The following is an 18164-nucleotide window of genomic DNA, read 5'->3' as shown; positions in this document are numbered from 1 at the left end:
AGACGTCCTTGATCCTGGCACCAGGGAAACAACACATCATTCTGTTTTTTCTCTGCTGGCCACAGAAACGTTTGTCTGTACCTCGGACTACAGAATCCCCTAAACAATTGATCTATTGGAAGCCGACGTACCCCTTGTTGCATTAGAGCCAGTCTCAATACCAGAAACTTGGCTGTTTGTGCTACAGTCCCCTGAGAATCCATCACCCCCTACATTTTCCAAAACAGCATACCTGCTTGAAATGGGTATATCCACAAAAGACTCCTGTACTAGCTGCCTACCTCTCTTACCCTTCCTGGAGTTAACCCATCTATGTGACTGTATCTGAGACATCCCTCCTTCCTATAACTGCCATCCATCACGTACTGTTGCTGTTGCAAATTCCTCTTCGCTTCTATCAGTCTCTCCAACCCGATCCACTCGATCTGATAAGATTCGCATCCAACAGCATTTATGGCAGATATAATCCGCAGTAACCCTCAAACTCTCTTTAAACTCCCACATCTGACAAGAAGTACATATCACTGCAAAGGCCATTTTTGCTCCTTCACAATCTACAGACCCAGAAAACAACACCGTCTTTTTCCTCTACAAACACTGCCCCAGGTTAAATTAATAGCTATGGCTTATATTTTAAGTTTAATCAAGAGACTTATCTCCAAAAACATATAATCAAGAAAGAATCCACTATACTCACCATTGCAGCCTTTCTCTTGGACAGACTTAAAACAACAATTAACTTATCTAATTCTGTGCTGTGAACTTTGCCCAACAGTTCCTCCAAGATTAGTTGTGAATTTCACTGTTTGTTAATTTTCCCAGATGCATTCCGATGTCCAGCGGTACACAAATTCAAACAGCAAAGGCGGTAACTGTGCAGGTTCTCGCTCTCTCTCCAGCACTGTCCTCACCATGTGCTTCCTTTGTCTGCTCTTCTCCCTTTTAAACTGTTGTTTTGACTTTTTTTTCCCCAAAGTTCCAAAACAATGCAACAGCATATAAAACAGTAATTGCTGCTCCTGGAATTCAAGGAAATCACCTCCAACACCTAAAATACCTCAAAAAAAGGAGCAGCTCTTACAGCCAGAAATTTTTCCCGTCCTCCATCTTGGATTACCCAGATTCTTAACCAGTCTGACATGCACAAACCTTACCAATTAGACCACATCAACTGCATTATCTTTATCAACAGGCCTAGTCACCTCATTGAAAAAGTCAATCACATTTGTTAGATTATGATCTCCCCATGTGATGACTATCCTTGATTAATTGTTGCTCCTCCAAACGGAGATGAATCTGCTCCTCAGAAGTTTTTCTAATATTTTCCCTATGACTGATTGGCCTGTAGTTTCCTAGTTTATCCCTACCAGCCTTCTTGAATAATGGTACCAACATTAGCTTTCCTCCATGTTCTCTCACACTCCTCCTGTGGTTAGCTCATTTAGCTGGATGGCTGGTTTGTGACTCAAAGTGATGTTAACGGTGTGGGTTCAATTGCCAAGCCAGCTGAGGTTATCAACCTGTCCCTGTGCCTGAGGCATGGTGGCCCTCAGGTTAATCCACCAACAGTCTTCTCTCTCTAATGAGAAAGCAGCCCCTGATGGTCCAGTAGGACGATGGTAACTTTATCTTTACATTTTAAATGCTTACCTTTGGTAGGAGTTATTTATAGGAGAAAGTGAGGTCTGCAGATGCTAGAGATCAGAGCTGAAAATGTGTTGCTGGAAAAGCGCAGCAGGTCAGGCAGCATCCAGGGAACAGGAGAATCGACGTTTCGGGCATAAACCCTTCTTCAGGAATGAGGAAAGTTTGTCCAGCAGGCTAAGATAAAAGGTAGGGAGGAGGGACTTGGGGGAGGGGCGTCGGAAATGTGATAGGTGGAAAGAGGTTAAGGTGAGGGTGATAGGTCAGACTGGGGTAGGGGCGGAGAGATCAGGAAGAAGATTGCAGGTTAGGAAGGCAGTGCTGAGTTCGATGGATTTGACTGAGACAAGGTGGGGGGAGGGAAAATGAGGAAACTGGTGAAATCCGAGTTCATCCCTTGTGGTTGGAGGGTTCCTAGGCGGAAGATGAGGCGCTCTTCCTCCAACCGTCGTTTTGTTGTGGTCTGGCGATGGAGGAGTTATTTATAGCACAGAAACAGGCCATTCAGCTCCACTGGTTCAGACCAGTATTGATGCTGTCCTCTTTCCATGTCTTTACCCAACTACATTAATGTATTTCCCTATTCCAGCCTTCCTCTGTGCTTAACTAACTTCTCCTTAAATGCATCTATGCTGCTCACCTCAAACACATTCTCTTCATTGGGTAAATAAGCTTCTTTGGAATTTCCTATTTGATTTATTGTCAGCAGTTTTACATTTGTGATCTCTAATTCTTGATCACAAGTGGAAACATCCTTTCCATATCTACCCTTCATCTCTCTCGTCTGCTCTTTTCTCAATAGACAAGCCCTAGCCATGGAGTCCATGGAATCCCGACAGTGTGGCAACAGGCCATTTAGCCCAAGTCAATGGTGGAAAAGTTGCTGGAGAAGGTACTGAGGAATAAAATCTATTTATATTTGGGAAAACGAATGGGCTTATCAGTGATAGGCAACATGGTTTTGTGCAAGGGTGATCATGCCTTACCAGGGTTCAGAAAAGATTTACAAAGATGTTGCCAGGGTTAGAGGATTTGAGCTATAAGGAGAGGCTGAACAGGCTGGGACTGTTTTCCCTGGAGCGTCGGAGGCAGAGGGGTGACCTTATAGAGGTTTACAAAATAATGAGGGACATGGAGAGGATAAATAGACAAAGTCTTTCCCTGGGGTCGGGGAGTCCAGAACTAGAGGGCATAGACTGAGGGTGAGAGGGGAAAGATATAAAAGAGACTTAAGGGGCAACTTTTTCATGCAGAGGGTGGTACATGCATGGAATGAGCTGCCAGAGGAAGTGGTGGAGACTGGTACAATTGCAACATTTAAAAGATATTTGGATGGGTATATGAATAGGAAGGGTTTGGAGGGATATGGGCCGCGTGCTGGCAGGTGGGACTAGATTGGGTTGGGATATCTGGTCGGCGTGGAAGGGTTGGACCGAATGGTCTGTACATCTCTATGACTCTGTGAATCTAAGTGACCAAGTTGATATGTGAAGGAAGGGCTGTGGATGTTACATACATGGACTTTAGTAAGGCATTTAATAAGGTTCCCCATGGAAAACTAATGGAAAAAGTGAAGTCACATGGTGTGCAGCTAAGTGGATAAAGAACTGGTTGAGCAACAGGAGATAGAGAGTAGTAATTGAAGGGAGTTTCTCAAAATGGAGAGAGGTGACCAGTGGTGTTCCACAGGGGTCAGTGCTGGGGCCCCTGTTGTTTGTGATATACATACATGATCTGGAAGAGGGCACTGTTGGTCTGATCAGTAAGTTTGCAGATGACACGAAGATTGGTGGAGGAGAAGAAAGCATAAGGGACTGTCAAAGAATACAGGAGAATACAGATAGACTGGAGAGTTGGGCGGAGAAGTGGCAGATAGAGTTCAATCCAGGCAAATGTGAGGTTGCATTTTGGGAAGTCTAAGTCTGGAGTGAACTAGACTGTAAACAGAAGAACCTTGGGAAAAGTTGATGGGCAGAGAGATCTGGGAGTTCAGGTCCATTGTACCCTGAAGGTGGCTGCACAGGTAGATAGAGTGGTCAAGAAGTCATATGGTATGCTTGCCTTCATCAGGCAGGATATTGAGTATAAGAGCTGGCAGGTCATGTTAAAATTGTACAAGACTTTGGTTCAGCCGAATTTAGAATACTGTGTACAGTTCTGGTCACCACATTACCAAAAGGATGTGGACGCTTTGGAGAGGGTGCAGAGAAGGTTTACGAGGATGTTGCCTTGTATGGAAGGTGCTAGCTATGACGAGAGGGTTGAGTAGATTAGGACTGTTTTTATTAGAAAAAAAGGGTATAGACAGGATAGATAGAGATAAGCTTTTTCCCAAGGTGAGGGATTCAATAACAAGAGATCACGCGTTCAAGGTGAGAGGCAAAAAGTTTAAGGGGCACATGCATGGAAAGTACTTTACACAGAGGGTGGTAGGTGTCACCCTCTTTGAAATGTCGTAATTGTAGCAGCTTCCACCACTTATTCTGGCAGCTCATTCACCACCCTCTGTGTGAAAAAGTTGCCCCTTAGATCCCCTTCCCCACTCACCTTAAACCTATGCCCTCTAGTTCTGGACACCAAAGGGTCTGGTCCCATGCTGTACAGCTCAATGACTCTAGTGTAAGTGATAATATATTCTTGATGGTACAGATTTAATGGGGCGAAGGGCCTTTTCTGTACTGTATGATTTGTGATCAGAAACCTCTTGTAGGGTTCCAGATGAAGCATGTCTCTCTGTCCCTTTCAAAAACAATCATCATTTATAACAGATTAATATAATAATAAACTTAACGTGGAATCTAAGAATAGATGTGGTTCCATTAGAACAGGCTCCTTCTGTGCTGAAGCCATTCTATAGTTTGTGGGAGTTCAGGCTGAGGTGCTTCTAACTATTTAGGTTTAGATGTTACAGATGTGTGTCTGGAATAACTGTGGATTAGGAATCACCCTCACTTTTACTCCCCACTCTGTCTTCAGCATAAAAACCAGCATTTTCCAACCCCTTTCAGTTCCAAACGCATTGCCAGCAGAGGTAGTAGAGATAGGCACAGTAGGTTCACTTAAGGTGCGTCTGGACAGATGCATGAGTAGGTGGGGAGCAGAGAGATACAGATGCTTAGGAATTGGGCAATAGGTTTAGACAGTGGATTTGGATCAGCACATGTTTGGAGGGCTGAAGGGCCTGTTTCTGGGCTGTAAATTTTCTTCTTGTTCTATAAGTCCACACTGACCCCCTAAGGAGCATCCCATCCAGACCCATCTCTATACCCTAATCCTGCTATCTTGCATTTCCCATGGCTAATTCACCTAACCACACATCCCTGTAAATGCTGTAGGTAATTTAGCATGTCCAAACAACCTAACCTGCTCATCTTTGGACTGTGGAAGGAAACCAGAGCACCTGGCGGAAACCCACACAGACACTGGGAGAATGTGCAAACAAAATAGGAGAAGATGGTTTTGATCTATTGGATTATGGGCCCAGCATGCTCCCACTGTGCGGCGGGTTCAATGATCACCAATAATCATCGCCATTGGATGGCGCAGGGTGACAGATTCTGTCTTGTCAGAGACGATCATGGCCTGGCACACGTGTGGCGTGAATGAGGGCTTGTCACTTGTCAGCCCAAACCTGGGGATATCATCCATTGCTGCCTCGTAGAGAGCTATGACACAGAAAAAGACCCTTCAGCTCACCCAGCCTGCAATGTTCAAAACCACATACCTAACTATCCTAATCCATTTCCCAGCCTTTGACCAAGTGCACTTCTAAATACTGCAGTACTTAAATGTTATGAAGGTTTCTGCCTCCACACCTTTCCAGGCAATGCGTTCCTGATTCCCACCATCAGCTGAGTGAAATTACTTTTCCTCACATCACCTTGAAACCTCCTGTCCTTTATCTTCAGTTATGCCCATATTGATCACTCTACCAAGGGGAAAGAGTTCCTTCCTGTCTGCCCTGAATGTGCCCTCATATTCTTACGCAAATCCATCTCCTCTGTTCCAAGGAAAACAACCCCACTTATCCAACCTGTCTTTATTACTAAAATTGACTGAATGGTTAATTCTGATTTCTCTCCACAGAAGCTGCTAGACCTGCTGGGTTTTTCAAGCACTTTCTGTTTCTGTTGTCTTCTTAACCACTTTATCTCCCTGTCCTGCTACCTTAAGGGACCAGTGTACCTGCACACCCTGTTCCCTTTGATCCTCAGGGTACGACCATTCATCATGGATTCCTCACCTTGTTTGTCCTGCCCAAGAGCATCACCTCACTCTTATCCAGATTGAATTCCATTTGCCACTGAGCAGCCCATCTATATCCTCTTGTAATCTAAGACCATCCTCACTGTTTATCACCTCAGCAAGTTTCGTATCACCTTTTCAGATAAGTGTATCCTCTGCATTCTTATGTCATTGTCATGAATCTTTTCTGCACTTCCTTTGATGCTTATTGCCTTTTTGTATGATGGAGATCAGAGCTATTCACAGTACTCCAAGTGTGGTGTACCAAGGTTCTCTACATATTTCACATCACTTTCTGCTTTTCAGTTTTATTTTTATGGTGCTTTGTTTGCCTTTTTTTGATGGTCTTCTAATTTTGTGTCTCTCCAATGATCTGATGTGATAGATCTCTATCGAGAATTTACAAGTGAATATTCTCTCTCCTTCCCTAGATCTGGGCCACTGAGATTAATTAAATGTGGTACTCCTAGCCTTGCAAGAGACCACAGATTCAGCCAGGCTCCTGTTTCAACTTTGAGGTATCTCTAATGCTTGCTAATTTGTAGCTCGAGATAACACCAACTCACCAATTTGTTTTTGTGATCCTGTTAAATTTATTTGTTTCTGCTTGAGGTCTATATCAGTGGGATTGGCCACACAAACGCAAATGAACTCCATACTCTTAGAGCATCATAAACAAAGGAGTATTTTGCATTTATTTTGCACATACCCTCATGATGATTCTAAATTCTTCATAGCCAGTGAATTGTTTTCAGAGCACAGTCTTTGTTTTAAAACACCAGTGATTACACTGCAATGTATGATGATTGCGAAAAGCTTCAAGTTACTGCATGTCATTCTTTCTTTAAATAAACATGCGAACCATTTTGCACACAGTAATGAGGTAAATGATGACAGCATCTATATATTTGGTAGGGTGGCTAATTGATGAATATTGACCAGGGAAATTAATACTTTACCACTGATCTTCAAGTCAAGAGGGTGGTGCTGGAAAAGCACAGGTCAGGCAGCATCCGAGGAGCAGGAAAATTGACGTTTCGGGCAAAAGATTAGAGTCGAGGGAAATTGAGGTTTTGGTTGAGAGAAAGAAGGAACCATATGTCAGGTATCAATAGCAGAGATTGAGTGTATCCTTAGAAGAGTATAAAGGCAGTAGGAGTATACATACGAGGGAAATCAGGAGGGAAAAAAAGGGGACATGAGATAACTTCGGCAAATAGGGTTAAGGAGAGTCCAAAGAGATTTTATAAATACATTAAGGACAAAAGGGTAATTAGGGAGAGAATAGGGCCCCTGAAAGATCAGCAAGGTGGCCTATGTGTGGAACTACAGGAGATGGGGGAGATACTAAATGAGTATTTTGCATCAGTGCTTACTGTGGAAAAGGACATAGAAGATATAGAATGTGGGGAAATAGATGGTGACATCTTGAAAAATGTCCATATTACAGAGGAGGTGGTGCTGAGTGTCTTAAAATGGATAAAAGTGGATAAATCTCCAGGGCCTGATCAGATGTATCCTAGAACTCTGTGGGAAGCCAGGGAAGTGATTGCTGGGCCCCTTGCTGAGATATTAGTATTATAGATAGTCACAGGTGAGGTGCCAGAAAACTGGAGGTTGACTATTGTGGTGTGTTTCATAAAGGTGGTAAGGACATGCCAGGGAACTATAGACCAGTAAGCCAGACATCGGTGGTGGGCAAGTTGTTGGAGGGAATCCTGAGGGACAGGATTCACATGCATTTGGAAAGACAAGCACTGATTAGGGATAGTCAACATAGCTTTGTGCATGGGAAATCATGTCTCACTGACTTGATTGAGTTTTTTTGAAGAAGCAACAAAGAGGACTGAAGACGTCAGAGCAGTGGACATGATCTACATGGACTTCAGTAAGGCGTTTGACAAGGTTCGTCATGGTAGACTGGTTAGCAAGGTTAGATCTCATGGAATACAAAGAGTGTTAGCCATTTGGATACAGAACTGGCTTGAAGATAAAAGACAGAGGGTGCTGGTGGAGGGTTGTTATTCAGACTGGAGGCTTGTGACCAGTGGAGTGCTACAAGGATTGGCGCTGAGTCCACCGTTTTTTTGTCATTTATACAAATGATTTGGAATGTGAACATAGGAGGTGTAGTTAGGAAGTTTACAGATGACACCAAAATTGGAGGTGTAGTGGACAGAAAAGAAGGATACGTCAGCATACAAGATCTTGATCAAATGGGTGAATGAGCTGAAGAGTGGCAGATGGAATTTAATTTAGATAAATGTGAGGTACTGCATTTGGAAAGGTAAATCAGGGCAGGACTTATAAACTTAATATTAAGGTCCTGGAGAGTGTTACTGAACAAAGGGACCTTGGAGTGCAGGTTCACAGTTCTTGAAAGTGGAGTCGCAAGTAGACAGGATAGTGAAGAAGGTGTTTAGTATGCTTTCCTTTATTGGACAGAGCAGTGAATATAGGATTTGGGAGGTCATGTTGCGGCTGTACAAGACATTGATTAGGCTACTTTTGGAATATTGTGTGCAGTTCTGGTCTCCCTCCTATGGGAAGGATGTTGTGAAACTTGAAAGGATTCAGGAAGATTTACAAGGGTTGGAGGATTTGAGCTACAGGGAGAGGCTGAATAGGCTGAGGCTGTTTTCCCAGGAGCATCAGATGCTGAAGGGTGACATTATAGAGGTTTATAAAATCATTAGGGGCATGGATTGGATAAACAGACAAGGTCTTTTCCCTGGGATGGTGGAGTCCAGAACTAGAGGGCATAGGTTTAGGGTGAGAGGAAAAATTTATAAGGAACCTAAGGGGCAACTTTTTCACGCAAAGGGCATGTATGGAATGAACTGCCAGAACAGGTGGTGGAGACTGGTACAATTACAACATTTAAAAGGCATCTGAATAGGAAGGGTTCAGAGCAATATGGGCCAAGTACTGGCAAATGGGACTACATTAGGTTATAATATCTGAGTCAAGAGTTCCTGATGAAGGGCATATGCCTGAAATATCGAATCTCCTGGTCCTTAGATGCTGCCTGACCTGCTGTGCTTTTACAGTACCACACTCTTTACTCTGATCTCCAGCATCTGCAGTCTTCACTTTCTCCTAGTTTAGGATAACTGGTCAGCATGGATGAGTTGGACTGAAGAGTCTGTTTCTGTGCTGTACATCTCTATGACTATGTATACTTTGCACTCACTTGTGATGTGAGATTTTTATAAGTACCTTCATCAATATTTGACAGCTAGACCCTAGAGTGGACAGAACATGAGAGCAAGAGTAAATGCTGACGTGGAGGGCAAGGCAGGTCAGCAGGGTATGAGAAAGTTATGTGACAGTTTCATAATGCAAAACAAATGAGGATAAACACTGAGGTACTACCAGCTACTGGAGATCATGGACATGTAGCAAATCCATCAGGATAGGGAACTTGAACAATAACTTCCACGATGTGAGGTAGTTATCAGGCATCTTTATGGGTTATTATTTTCAGAGTTAGCTCCTGTTGCCAAACTGATGTAGCCATGGACCATCCTGAGGGTACAGAGATGAGGTCATCATTGTTGTCTCTTATTGGCTCATGTGAAAAACTGATATATAGGGCCCTGACTTCACCTTTGCAAACATCTTTGAAGCAGAATTTCAGACACCTTACTGGTCTTCTGGCTCCTGTTAGCTTTCCATACAGAAATCCCATGGGTATGTATCTGTCTCCCCACTTTTGAATGAACCTGAGTCAGTGAAATAGTCTCTGCTTGAACAGTTCCTATCAGTTACTTTGGAATTACCATGTTTGATTACAATAAAGTTTCTACTCTGCAGGCCTGACTTAGACATTTTCCCTGACAAAAACTTACTCTCTTTTCCTTAAATGTGGACTAATCGATTAGAACGGTGGAGTCACTGATTTTCAACCAGTAAACACTAGCTCTGAACATGTTCCCTAGATGCTGCCTGACCTGCTGTGCTGTTCCAGCAATAAAGTTTCAGCAGCTGAACACAACTTACACTTAACTAGCTGTGGCCGAACCTGGGCAATTGGCACAGAGCTATTTCTCAACAGCAGCAGCACAGATGTTTACTACTTGCAGCAGTAAAGCAGTTAATTGGAATGAATGCTATCCTCAGTTTATTCACTTACTCCTAAACTATTCATATAATCTAGGTGATTTCCATGATATCAGGCTATTTAAGATCATCAAACTAAATTTAAAGTCATCAAGTGTACAATTAGCTGCCCCAGTGTTTCTCAGGACACAAAATCTGCTCTCCCTTTGGATGACTAATCTCAGTGGCTCTTGTTTTTTTTGCCTTGCAATAATGAGTGGAACATCATGTGGACCCGCCAACTTGTGAGGACCACACTGAGAGACACAGCCAGAATTCAAATACTCTGCGTTCTACATGCTGGACTCCAACCACCATATATACCGAACACTATCAAACCAAAATTAGAATTCCATCATCTTCATGTGTGTTTACTGCATAAGTTGTTGATTGCAGTTGACCTTGCATACTATTACTGTGAATATCATTTAAAGTTTTAACTTTAAATGAGAACACCTGGTTAAGAAATTGGTAAGCCTCTCAAGTGACAACTTTAAACAAGCTTGAAGTTACTTACAGTTAAAAGTTAAGATTTCAAAATGGCGGTGGCGTCGGCAGCTTTTGGGCTCATCAACCAATAGTTTTTTTTGCCCACTTTTCTTTCTCTCTTTTTTTTCTAAGACTTTATAGTATTTTTTTCTGATAAGAAACTTACCTTGGAGTAGCTGAGAGCCAGAGCAGAGCAGATCGGAGACCTGGAGTGGTGCAGAGTGGCTGAGAGCGGGAGCAGAGCGGCCTGAGGACTGTAACAGTGTGGAGCAGCTGGGGGAGACAGAACGGAGCGGGCCTGAGGGGTGGAGTGGCTGAGAGTCAGAGTGTGAGAGCTTGTGGCCAGGAATGGGGCAGCTGAGAGCCAGAGTGGAGTGGAATGGGCTGGAGGCATAATGTGGAGTGAGGACAATTGTTGGACTGGAGACCAGCACAGGCGGTCAGTGGCTTGCGAGACTGTTCAGACATGTGGGAGCCCCTGTGCTGAGTTACTGCAATGCAATGTTTATCTGTAATTGTTTATCTGGCTGTATTGTTTATCCTTTTAACTATGTCTTATTTCTAACTTACACCATGAATCACCGTAAGGTAATGCAACTTTTCTTTTTTATTCCTCTTTTTGTATCTAAGATTTGTACCTAGGTACTTTGTACCTAAAATGGCGCCATGAAAGGCAACATTGTAACAATGTTACTTGAGTACATGTGACAATAAAGTATATTATATTCTAAAAGTTAACCTATATTGTCCACATTACCACTGGAGATAATGATTCAAAGAAGAACCTTGGTTAAAAGGTCCTATTGTTTTACTTGTGAGAGTATCTGCTGACAGAGCAAGCAGTTCAGTTTGCAGAAGATACAGAGGCAGCTGTAGCTTTGTTTTGATCTAACCTGAACAGATTGGGGCACATCAGCAGGAGATGGTGCTGAGTTAGGCCTGTACCTTTTGGCAAACAAAACATTAACTTCTTCTGGGTCAGTGCTGCTACTCACCTCTGATCTCAGTTATCACCTTAATTGTTTTGACAGCGAAAAGCCATAAGCAGGCAATATTATCTGAAAGATGTACAATTGTTTGTACGTGCAGTATGATATCTTTCACTCAACCTTCGTGTTCAACAGTCAAAGGAGCTGCCTCAATTTTGAAGACAAATTGAAAGACTAAGAACAATAAATCCAGAACAGATCCCTGACCAGGATCTGACCATCCTGGTCTAAACATAGGGAAAAAGGTAGATCATTCAGCCTCTTAAGTCTATTCCATTCAATTAGACACTGCTGTCCACATTCTTTGCTCCTGTGCCTCTTCATCCCCTTAACTAACAAAAGGACTGTCAGTTTCAATTGTTAAACTTTCAGTTGAACCTCAGAATCAACAACTTTCTGGGTAAAAGGAAGTTCAGATTTCATCCATGCTGTGTGTGCAGAAGTGCTTTCTGACATCACTGCAAAACAGATCAGTACCAGACTAAATTTATGTAATAAGCCACTTATTCCTTACAAAGCACTTACTCAACCCCAAAAGCGCTGAACAATGCAATATTCACACTGGCCGGACTGTTCTGTTGTGCAATTCCAAGTCATCCATACCTCAAAGCGCGCCCAATCCCATGAAGTGTTCCTGTGTGTCGGTCGCTGCAGGTGTCCAAACTGGATTTCATACGTGGCATTAAGACTGTGCACTGTTGTGGGAAACTCCACTTTCAGAAACTTGTGTGCTTCATGCCATTCCACCTGAAGAGGAGAAACACAGCAAAGCCAGATGGTCATTAAGTGTGTGATTTGAAGCTGAAAATATTGACATTTCTAAAATCTACTCACCTCTGTTTTGAACTTAACATAGGGACAGCAAGCATCCAGTATGATCTCTTGGCGGATCTTGCTGCTGTCACTGATACGGATAGAGTATCTTACACTTCCCCTGACTCCGCCAGGGCAGACTACCTCCAGGGATTTCACAACTTGTGACACAGGTTTCCTGATGAGCAGATTTCCAGATGAGATTAATTTAGTCTCCCATTATACAACAAATATCTTTCTCTCACTGTCTGGCTTCTATCCTGTTACATGGGTTCATTACAATACTCATGGATCACTCCTTCTGATAAACCACAATTTTCTTTTGGATATGCTAAGTAGTTTTACATCCAGATGCCCTTGCTGTCACACACTCTCCTCATTTATCTGGGCTGGGGACTGACACCATTACACTCTGGATTGCCTGCACCACTGGCTTGTTTCTTTCAGGGCCAACAAGTCCTGGAGTGGGACTCAAATCACCGGCCTGCCTTTTCATCAAACAAACATCGATATGAGCTCAACTTTACTGCAAAGCCAAGAATTCTGCAGTGGTATCAGCAAACCTTAAAAGATGGAAACTGCAGAAGATCTTGGCAGCTACAGCACCAAAAAAAGGAAGGTTTTTAATGTGATAGATACAAAGAGGTATTTGTTCAGATGGACTGTACAGTGAACGATTAACCACTACAACAGCAGTAGACTCGCCAACTTTAAGGGCATTTAAATGGTCATTAGATAAACAAATGGATTATAAAGGAATAGTGTAGGTTAGATGGGCTTCAGATTGGTTCCAAAGGTCGGTGCAACATCAGGGGCCGAAGGGCCTGTACTGCTCTGTAATGTTCTATGTTCTAATTGCAGCACAGGTTCGACACCTATGTATTCAATGATTTATGGAGAAAAGATAAAAAAAAGAAAGATTCTAATAGGAGTTTTAAAGAATCAGTTTAAGCTTCACCATTCACTGGTTCGTACATAAAGCCCTGCCTGTCATTCCAGCTGTTGCTCCCAGCAGCTAACTGTACACACAGAAACCTGGGAGGTTTTGGTTAATAACAATGATTTCTCTCTCATTACAAGAGCATAGAAATGTAAAACCTAAATATTCATTATAAGGATTATTCTGACATTACCTTGTCTCTAAATGATAATCCATGACATCCCATGCATCCCAGTATAAAGGAACATCATCAAACAACACAAACTGGTTCCCACAGCAGCCGTCAGGAATAGTCTCCCTGGAAGTACAACACAGACAACAATAATGTTCTTATTAACTTGAGACTCCAGTGATGAGCAAAAGGTCCTCCCAGTTCTGGAACTACTTTACAACAGGAAGATGGTTAGAAATACATACTGTTGTTTTCTTTAACACTTTAGCTGTTCACACAAATAACAAAGACATTAAATCCTATGATTATTGGCAATTAAGGAGAGAATGGTAATTCATAAATCCGACTCTCAAATCTAGTGTCCTCGCATACTACTGCCCTATCCACGGCCTTATCCCTTTATAAACGGTAACTTCCCAAAACCTTACAACAAGCTGTGCTATTCTGAAACTACCTTTCTGTGCATGCAATTTCCTTTAGCCTCACCATTACAGCCATGCTGTATGTAGTTCCTTCAAAAATAGCCTGAGTTACCTTCAAGGTTCCTGAAGCGTTTGCCCTGTAAACTATCAAAGTGATCATGCAGTACACAGTTAAATTACTGATCTAATTGCCAAGAACTAAAATATAAGCTTTAACTAATAAAATCAGGGTAAATGAACATTTCTGGTTGGGTCTGAGAAAGAAACATTCAAGTGCTGCAAAGTGGTCATAACCTATCATAACTGCATGTATCCATGTATTAAAAGTAAGGGAGAGAGTCATAAAAGTGGATGTATTAGGGGCGACTGACAGGAAAGAATATAGCATTGGAAGATAGTCGGTCTCTGGTAGAATTATCAATCTTTTTTCTTTCTTAGCAGTGCTACAGCTGAATACAGATCAATATTAGAGTCAGAGAGATGTACAGCATGGAAACAGACCCTTCAGTCCAACCCATTCATGCCAATCAGATATCCAAACCCAATCTAGTCCCATCTGCCAGCACCCGGCCCATATCCCTCCAAACCCTTCCTATTCATACACCCATCCAGATGCCTTTTAAATGCTGCAATTGTACCAGCCTATATCACTTCCTCTGGCAACTCATTCCATACATGTATCACCCTCTGCATGAAAAAGTTGCCTCTTGGTCTCTTTTATATCTTTCCCCTCTCACCCTAAACCTCTAGTTCTGGACTCCCCCACTTCAGGGAAAAGACTTTGTCTATTAATCCTCACTAACACTCAACAGTTGATTTAACATCTTCAACACAAGTCACAAGCTTTTATTTAGCCTGTATTTAAGATTACTACCTATTGCTAACTTAGCAAACAGTTTTGCATTATTGCAACTTATTATTTATTAACTACCCTTTACAAATAAACACAGTTTGAATGAAACTTCTGCTTTCAAATCAAAGATAGCAAACAAACTTTCTCCTCCAGGTAGATCATTTTAAAAGTGCACATTGTGAATTTCAGATTGACACATAATAATTATCACCATCAGAACTTTACTTCCCTGACGCTCAGCAGGATGCTTCTGATTTAAGTTTTAGATTCCAGAGTGATTTTTAAATGCTTTCTGCACACTGACAGCAAGTGTTCACAAACACTGTGCTCTGTAGCAATCACAGTATCATATCTGTGTGCAACTGCAAGGAAATATAAACCAAAGCAAAATTCAAAGCTACTGAGAAAGGGCTGTTTTTTTGTCAGTTCAAATTGTTCTCTATAATTTGCCCATTAATTCAGCAAAGCCCAGATCCACCAGCGTCCACAGGTACAGAAAGATGCATTGCAGGATCCCTCAGAGGTCCCAACATATTGACCACATGGTAACTGCCCATAATGTTTGAACTTACGATGGTCAATTATCCTCTGTAGGAGCCCTCCAAAGAAATCCCCAACACTGAGTTAGAGACAGAGACTTCAAAGGGTTTTGAAAATCTTACCTGAATAGTTAGGCAGGAAATGTCAGAGAGATTAAAACCTGCTGTAACGCCTGGGTAACTACCCTTCAATCATTCACACCACCCCATCACCACCCTGGGGTATCAGGTTCCACCTCAATCTCTGACAGACAACACCATCGCCCTCTAATCCCCAACCAAGACTGTCCCACTGCATACTGGCTGGATATACATTATCTCCCCTGACTCATGTCCAAACACCCTAAGCTGATGTGTGAAAGTGCCACTTTGTTGGAGTGAAAGTACCAGAGTAAATGCAGGATAGGAGGTCCATTTTGAAATTCCTTTGCATTTTTGCTTCGTGTACATCTTCAACCAGCAGCTCAGTGACCACCAGTAACTTCAACTCTGTTATTACCTTAATTGGCACCATAGAACATAGAACGATACAGCACAGAACAGGCCCTTCGGCCCACGATGTTGTGCAAAACATTTGTCCTAGCTTAAGCACCCATCCATGTACCTATCCAATTACCGCTTAAAGGTCACCAAATATTCTGACTCTACCACTCCCACAGGCAGTGCATTCCATGGCCCACCACTCTCTGGGTAAAGAACCCACCCCGACATCTCCCCTTATACCTTCCACCCTTCACCGTAAACCTATCCAATTGCCGCTTACAGGTCACCAATGATTCTGACTCTGCCACTCCCAAGGCAGCGCATTCCATGCCCCCACCACTCTCTGGGTAAAGAACCTACCCCTGACATCCCCCCATACCTTCCACCCTTCACCTTAAATTTATGTCCCCTTGTAACACACTGTTGTACCCGGGGAAAAAAGTCTCTGACTGTCCACTCTATCTATTCCCCTGATCATCTTATAAACCTTGCTCCTCCACCTTACTAAGAACCCTACCGTTAACCCTGTATTCTGCATTCTTATTTGTCCTTCCAAAATGGACAACCTCAGCATATCCACAAACATCTACTCCCTTCACCACTGATGCTCAATAGCAGCAATGTGTACCGTCCACAAGAAGCACTGCAGAAATTCACCAAAAGGTCCCTACACAGCACTTCTCAAACCCAATCCAAATCCCAACTGGAAGGACAAGGGCAGCAAATACAACACCACCTGCAAGTTCCCCTCCAATTCACTCACCATCCTGACTTGGAAATATATTGCCATTCCTTCACTGTCACTGTGTCAGAATCCTGGAATTCCCTCCCTAAGAGTGTCGTCAGTCAACCTACAGCATGTGGACTGCAGCGGTTCAAGAAAGTAGCTCACCACCACCTTCTCAAAGGCAATGAGGGATGGGCAATAAATGCTGGCTCAGCCGATGCCAGATGCCAAAAACAGACTCGTTATGAGGGAGAAAGGAAAACGCTTGATTGACACAGCAAGCTCACCAACATGTGCGAGAAAACAAAGAGGAAAACAGTTTGGGTTTGGTCAGAACAGCAGTTCAAAAATATGAACCCATCCTTTTAGATGGCGACAGACATGCTGTGTACTTTCAGCTTCCTCACAAGTATATTTTGGTGTTCAGAACCTCAGATAGGCTCCTGCAGCTGTACAGGACAAATCAAACAGATTTTTTAAAATTACATCATTTGGACACAAGATTTCTGAGATTTCTAGGATGTTGCCTGGTATGGAAGGAAGGTCTTACGAGGAAAGGTTGAGGAACTTGAAGCTGTTTTCATTAGAGAAGTGCCAGAGACCTGGGTTCAATTCCCGCATCAGGCAACTGTCTGTGTGGAGTTTGCACATTTTCCTAGTGTCTGTGTGGGTTTCCTCCGGGTGCTCCGGTTTCCTCCCACAGTCCAAAAATGTGCAGGTTAGGTGAATTGGCCATGCAAAATTGCCCCTAGTGTTAGGTGAGGGGGTAAATGTAGGGGAATGGGTCTGGGTGGGTCGATGTGGGCCGAAGGGCCTATTTCCGCACTGTAAGTAATCTAATCTAAGATGGAGAGGTGACTCAATTGAGACATGCAAGATAATCAGAGGATTAGATAGGGTGGACAGCGAGAGCCTTTTCCCTCGGATGGTGATGGCTAGCACAAGGGGGCATAGCTTCAAACTGAGGGGTGATAGATATTGGACAGATGTCAGAGGTAGTTTCTTTACTCAGAGTAGTAGGGGCATGGAAAGCACTGCCTGCAACAGCCACCTTTACTTGCATTGAAATGGTCATTGAATAGGCATATGGATGAGAATGGAATAGTGTAGATTCGATGGGCTTCGGATTGGTTTCACAACATCGAGGGTCAAAGGGCCTGTACTGTGCTGTAATGTTCTATGTAAAGAGAATAATGATGGTGCAGAGTAGCAGGGCTGAAGGGGGTTAGTGCTTGAGTAGCAGGGCTGAAGGGGGTTAGTGCTTGAGTAGCAGGGCTGAAGGGGGTTAGTGCTTGAGTAGCAGGGCTGAAGGGGGTTAGTGCTTGAGTAGCAGGGCTGAAGGGGGTTAGTGCTTGAGTAGCAGGGCTGAAGGGGGTTAGTGCTTGAGTAGCAGGGCTGAAGGGGGTTAGTGCTTGAGTAGCAGGGCTGAAGGGGGTTAGTGCTTGAGTAGCAGGGCTGAAGGGGGTTAGTGCTTGAGTAGCAGGGCTGAAGGGGGTTAGTGCTTGAGTAGCAGGGCTGAAGGGGGTTAGTGCTTGAGTAGCAGGGCTGAAGGGGGTTAGTGCTTGAGTAGCAGGGCTGAAGGGGGTTAGTGCTTGAGTAGCAGGGCTGAAGGGGGTTAGTGCTTGAGTAGCAGGGCTGAAGGGGGTTAGTGCTTGAGTAGCAGGGCTGAAGGGGGTTAGTGCTTGAGTAGCAGGGCGGATGGGGGTTATTGCCTGAGTAGCAGGGCTGGTGGGGCCTACTACCAGGG

At 43.3% G+C, this 18164-nt stretch overlaps 2 protein-coding genes across 5 annotated transcripts in view; both read right to left on the bottom strand.

Annotated features, from left to right (window-relative positions):
* Window positions 1-18164, bottom strand: part of man2c1 (mannosidase, alpha, class 2C, member 1) — a 128813-nt gene that overhangs the window by 28488 nt on the left and 82161 nt on the right. For 2 of the 3 annotated variants that reach the window (XM_043680528.1, XM_043680529.1), the window contains 3 exons: window positions 13415-13519; window positions 12303-12459; window positions 12072-12215 (listed from right to left, as the gene is read on the bottom strand). In XM_043680528.1, coding sequence (XP_043536463.1) covers window positions 12072-12215; window positions 12303-12459; window positions 13415-13519 — 406 coding nt within the window. Of the gene's footprint in view, window positions 1-5222; window positions 5310-12071; window positions 12216-12302; window positions 12460-13414; window positions 13520-18164 lie in introns of those variants that run through there. The other variant, XM_043680530.1, reaches the window with a different exon arrangement.
* Window positions 17529-18164, bottom strand: part of LOC122542594 (ice-structuring glycoprotein-like) — a 1563-nt gene continuing 927 nt past the window's right edge. Inside the window, exon 2 of one of the 2 annotated variants that reach the window (XM_043680537.1) lies at window positions 17529-18153. In XM_043680537.1, the coding sequence (XP_043536472.1) occupies window positions 17566-18153 (588 nt within the window). In that variant the 3' untranslated portion in view covers window positions 17529-17565. The remainder of the gene's footprint in view (window positions 18154-18164) is intronic. The other variant, XM_043680538.1, reaches the window with a different exon arrangement.

Source organism: Chiloscyllium plagiosum, chromosome 40, assembly GCF_004010195.1.
Source record: "Chiloscyllium plagiosum isolate BGI_BamShark_2017 chromosome 40, ASM401019v2, whole genome shotgun sequence".
Lineage (NCBI taxonomy): Eukaryota > Metazoa > Chordata > Chondrichthyes > Orectolobiformes > Hemiscylliidae > Chiloscyllium > Chiloscyllium plagiosum.
The sequence above is the reverse complement of the archived record's forward strand: the minus strand, read 5'-3'. Positions and strand labels throughout refer to the sequence as shown.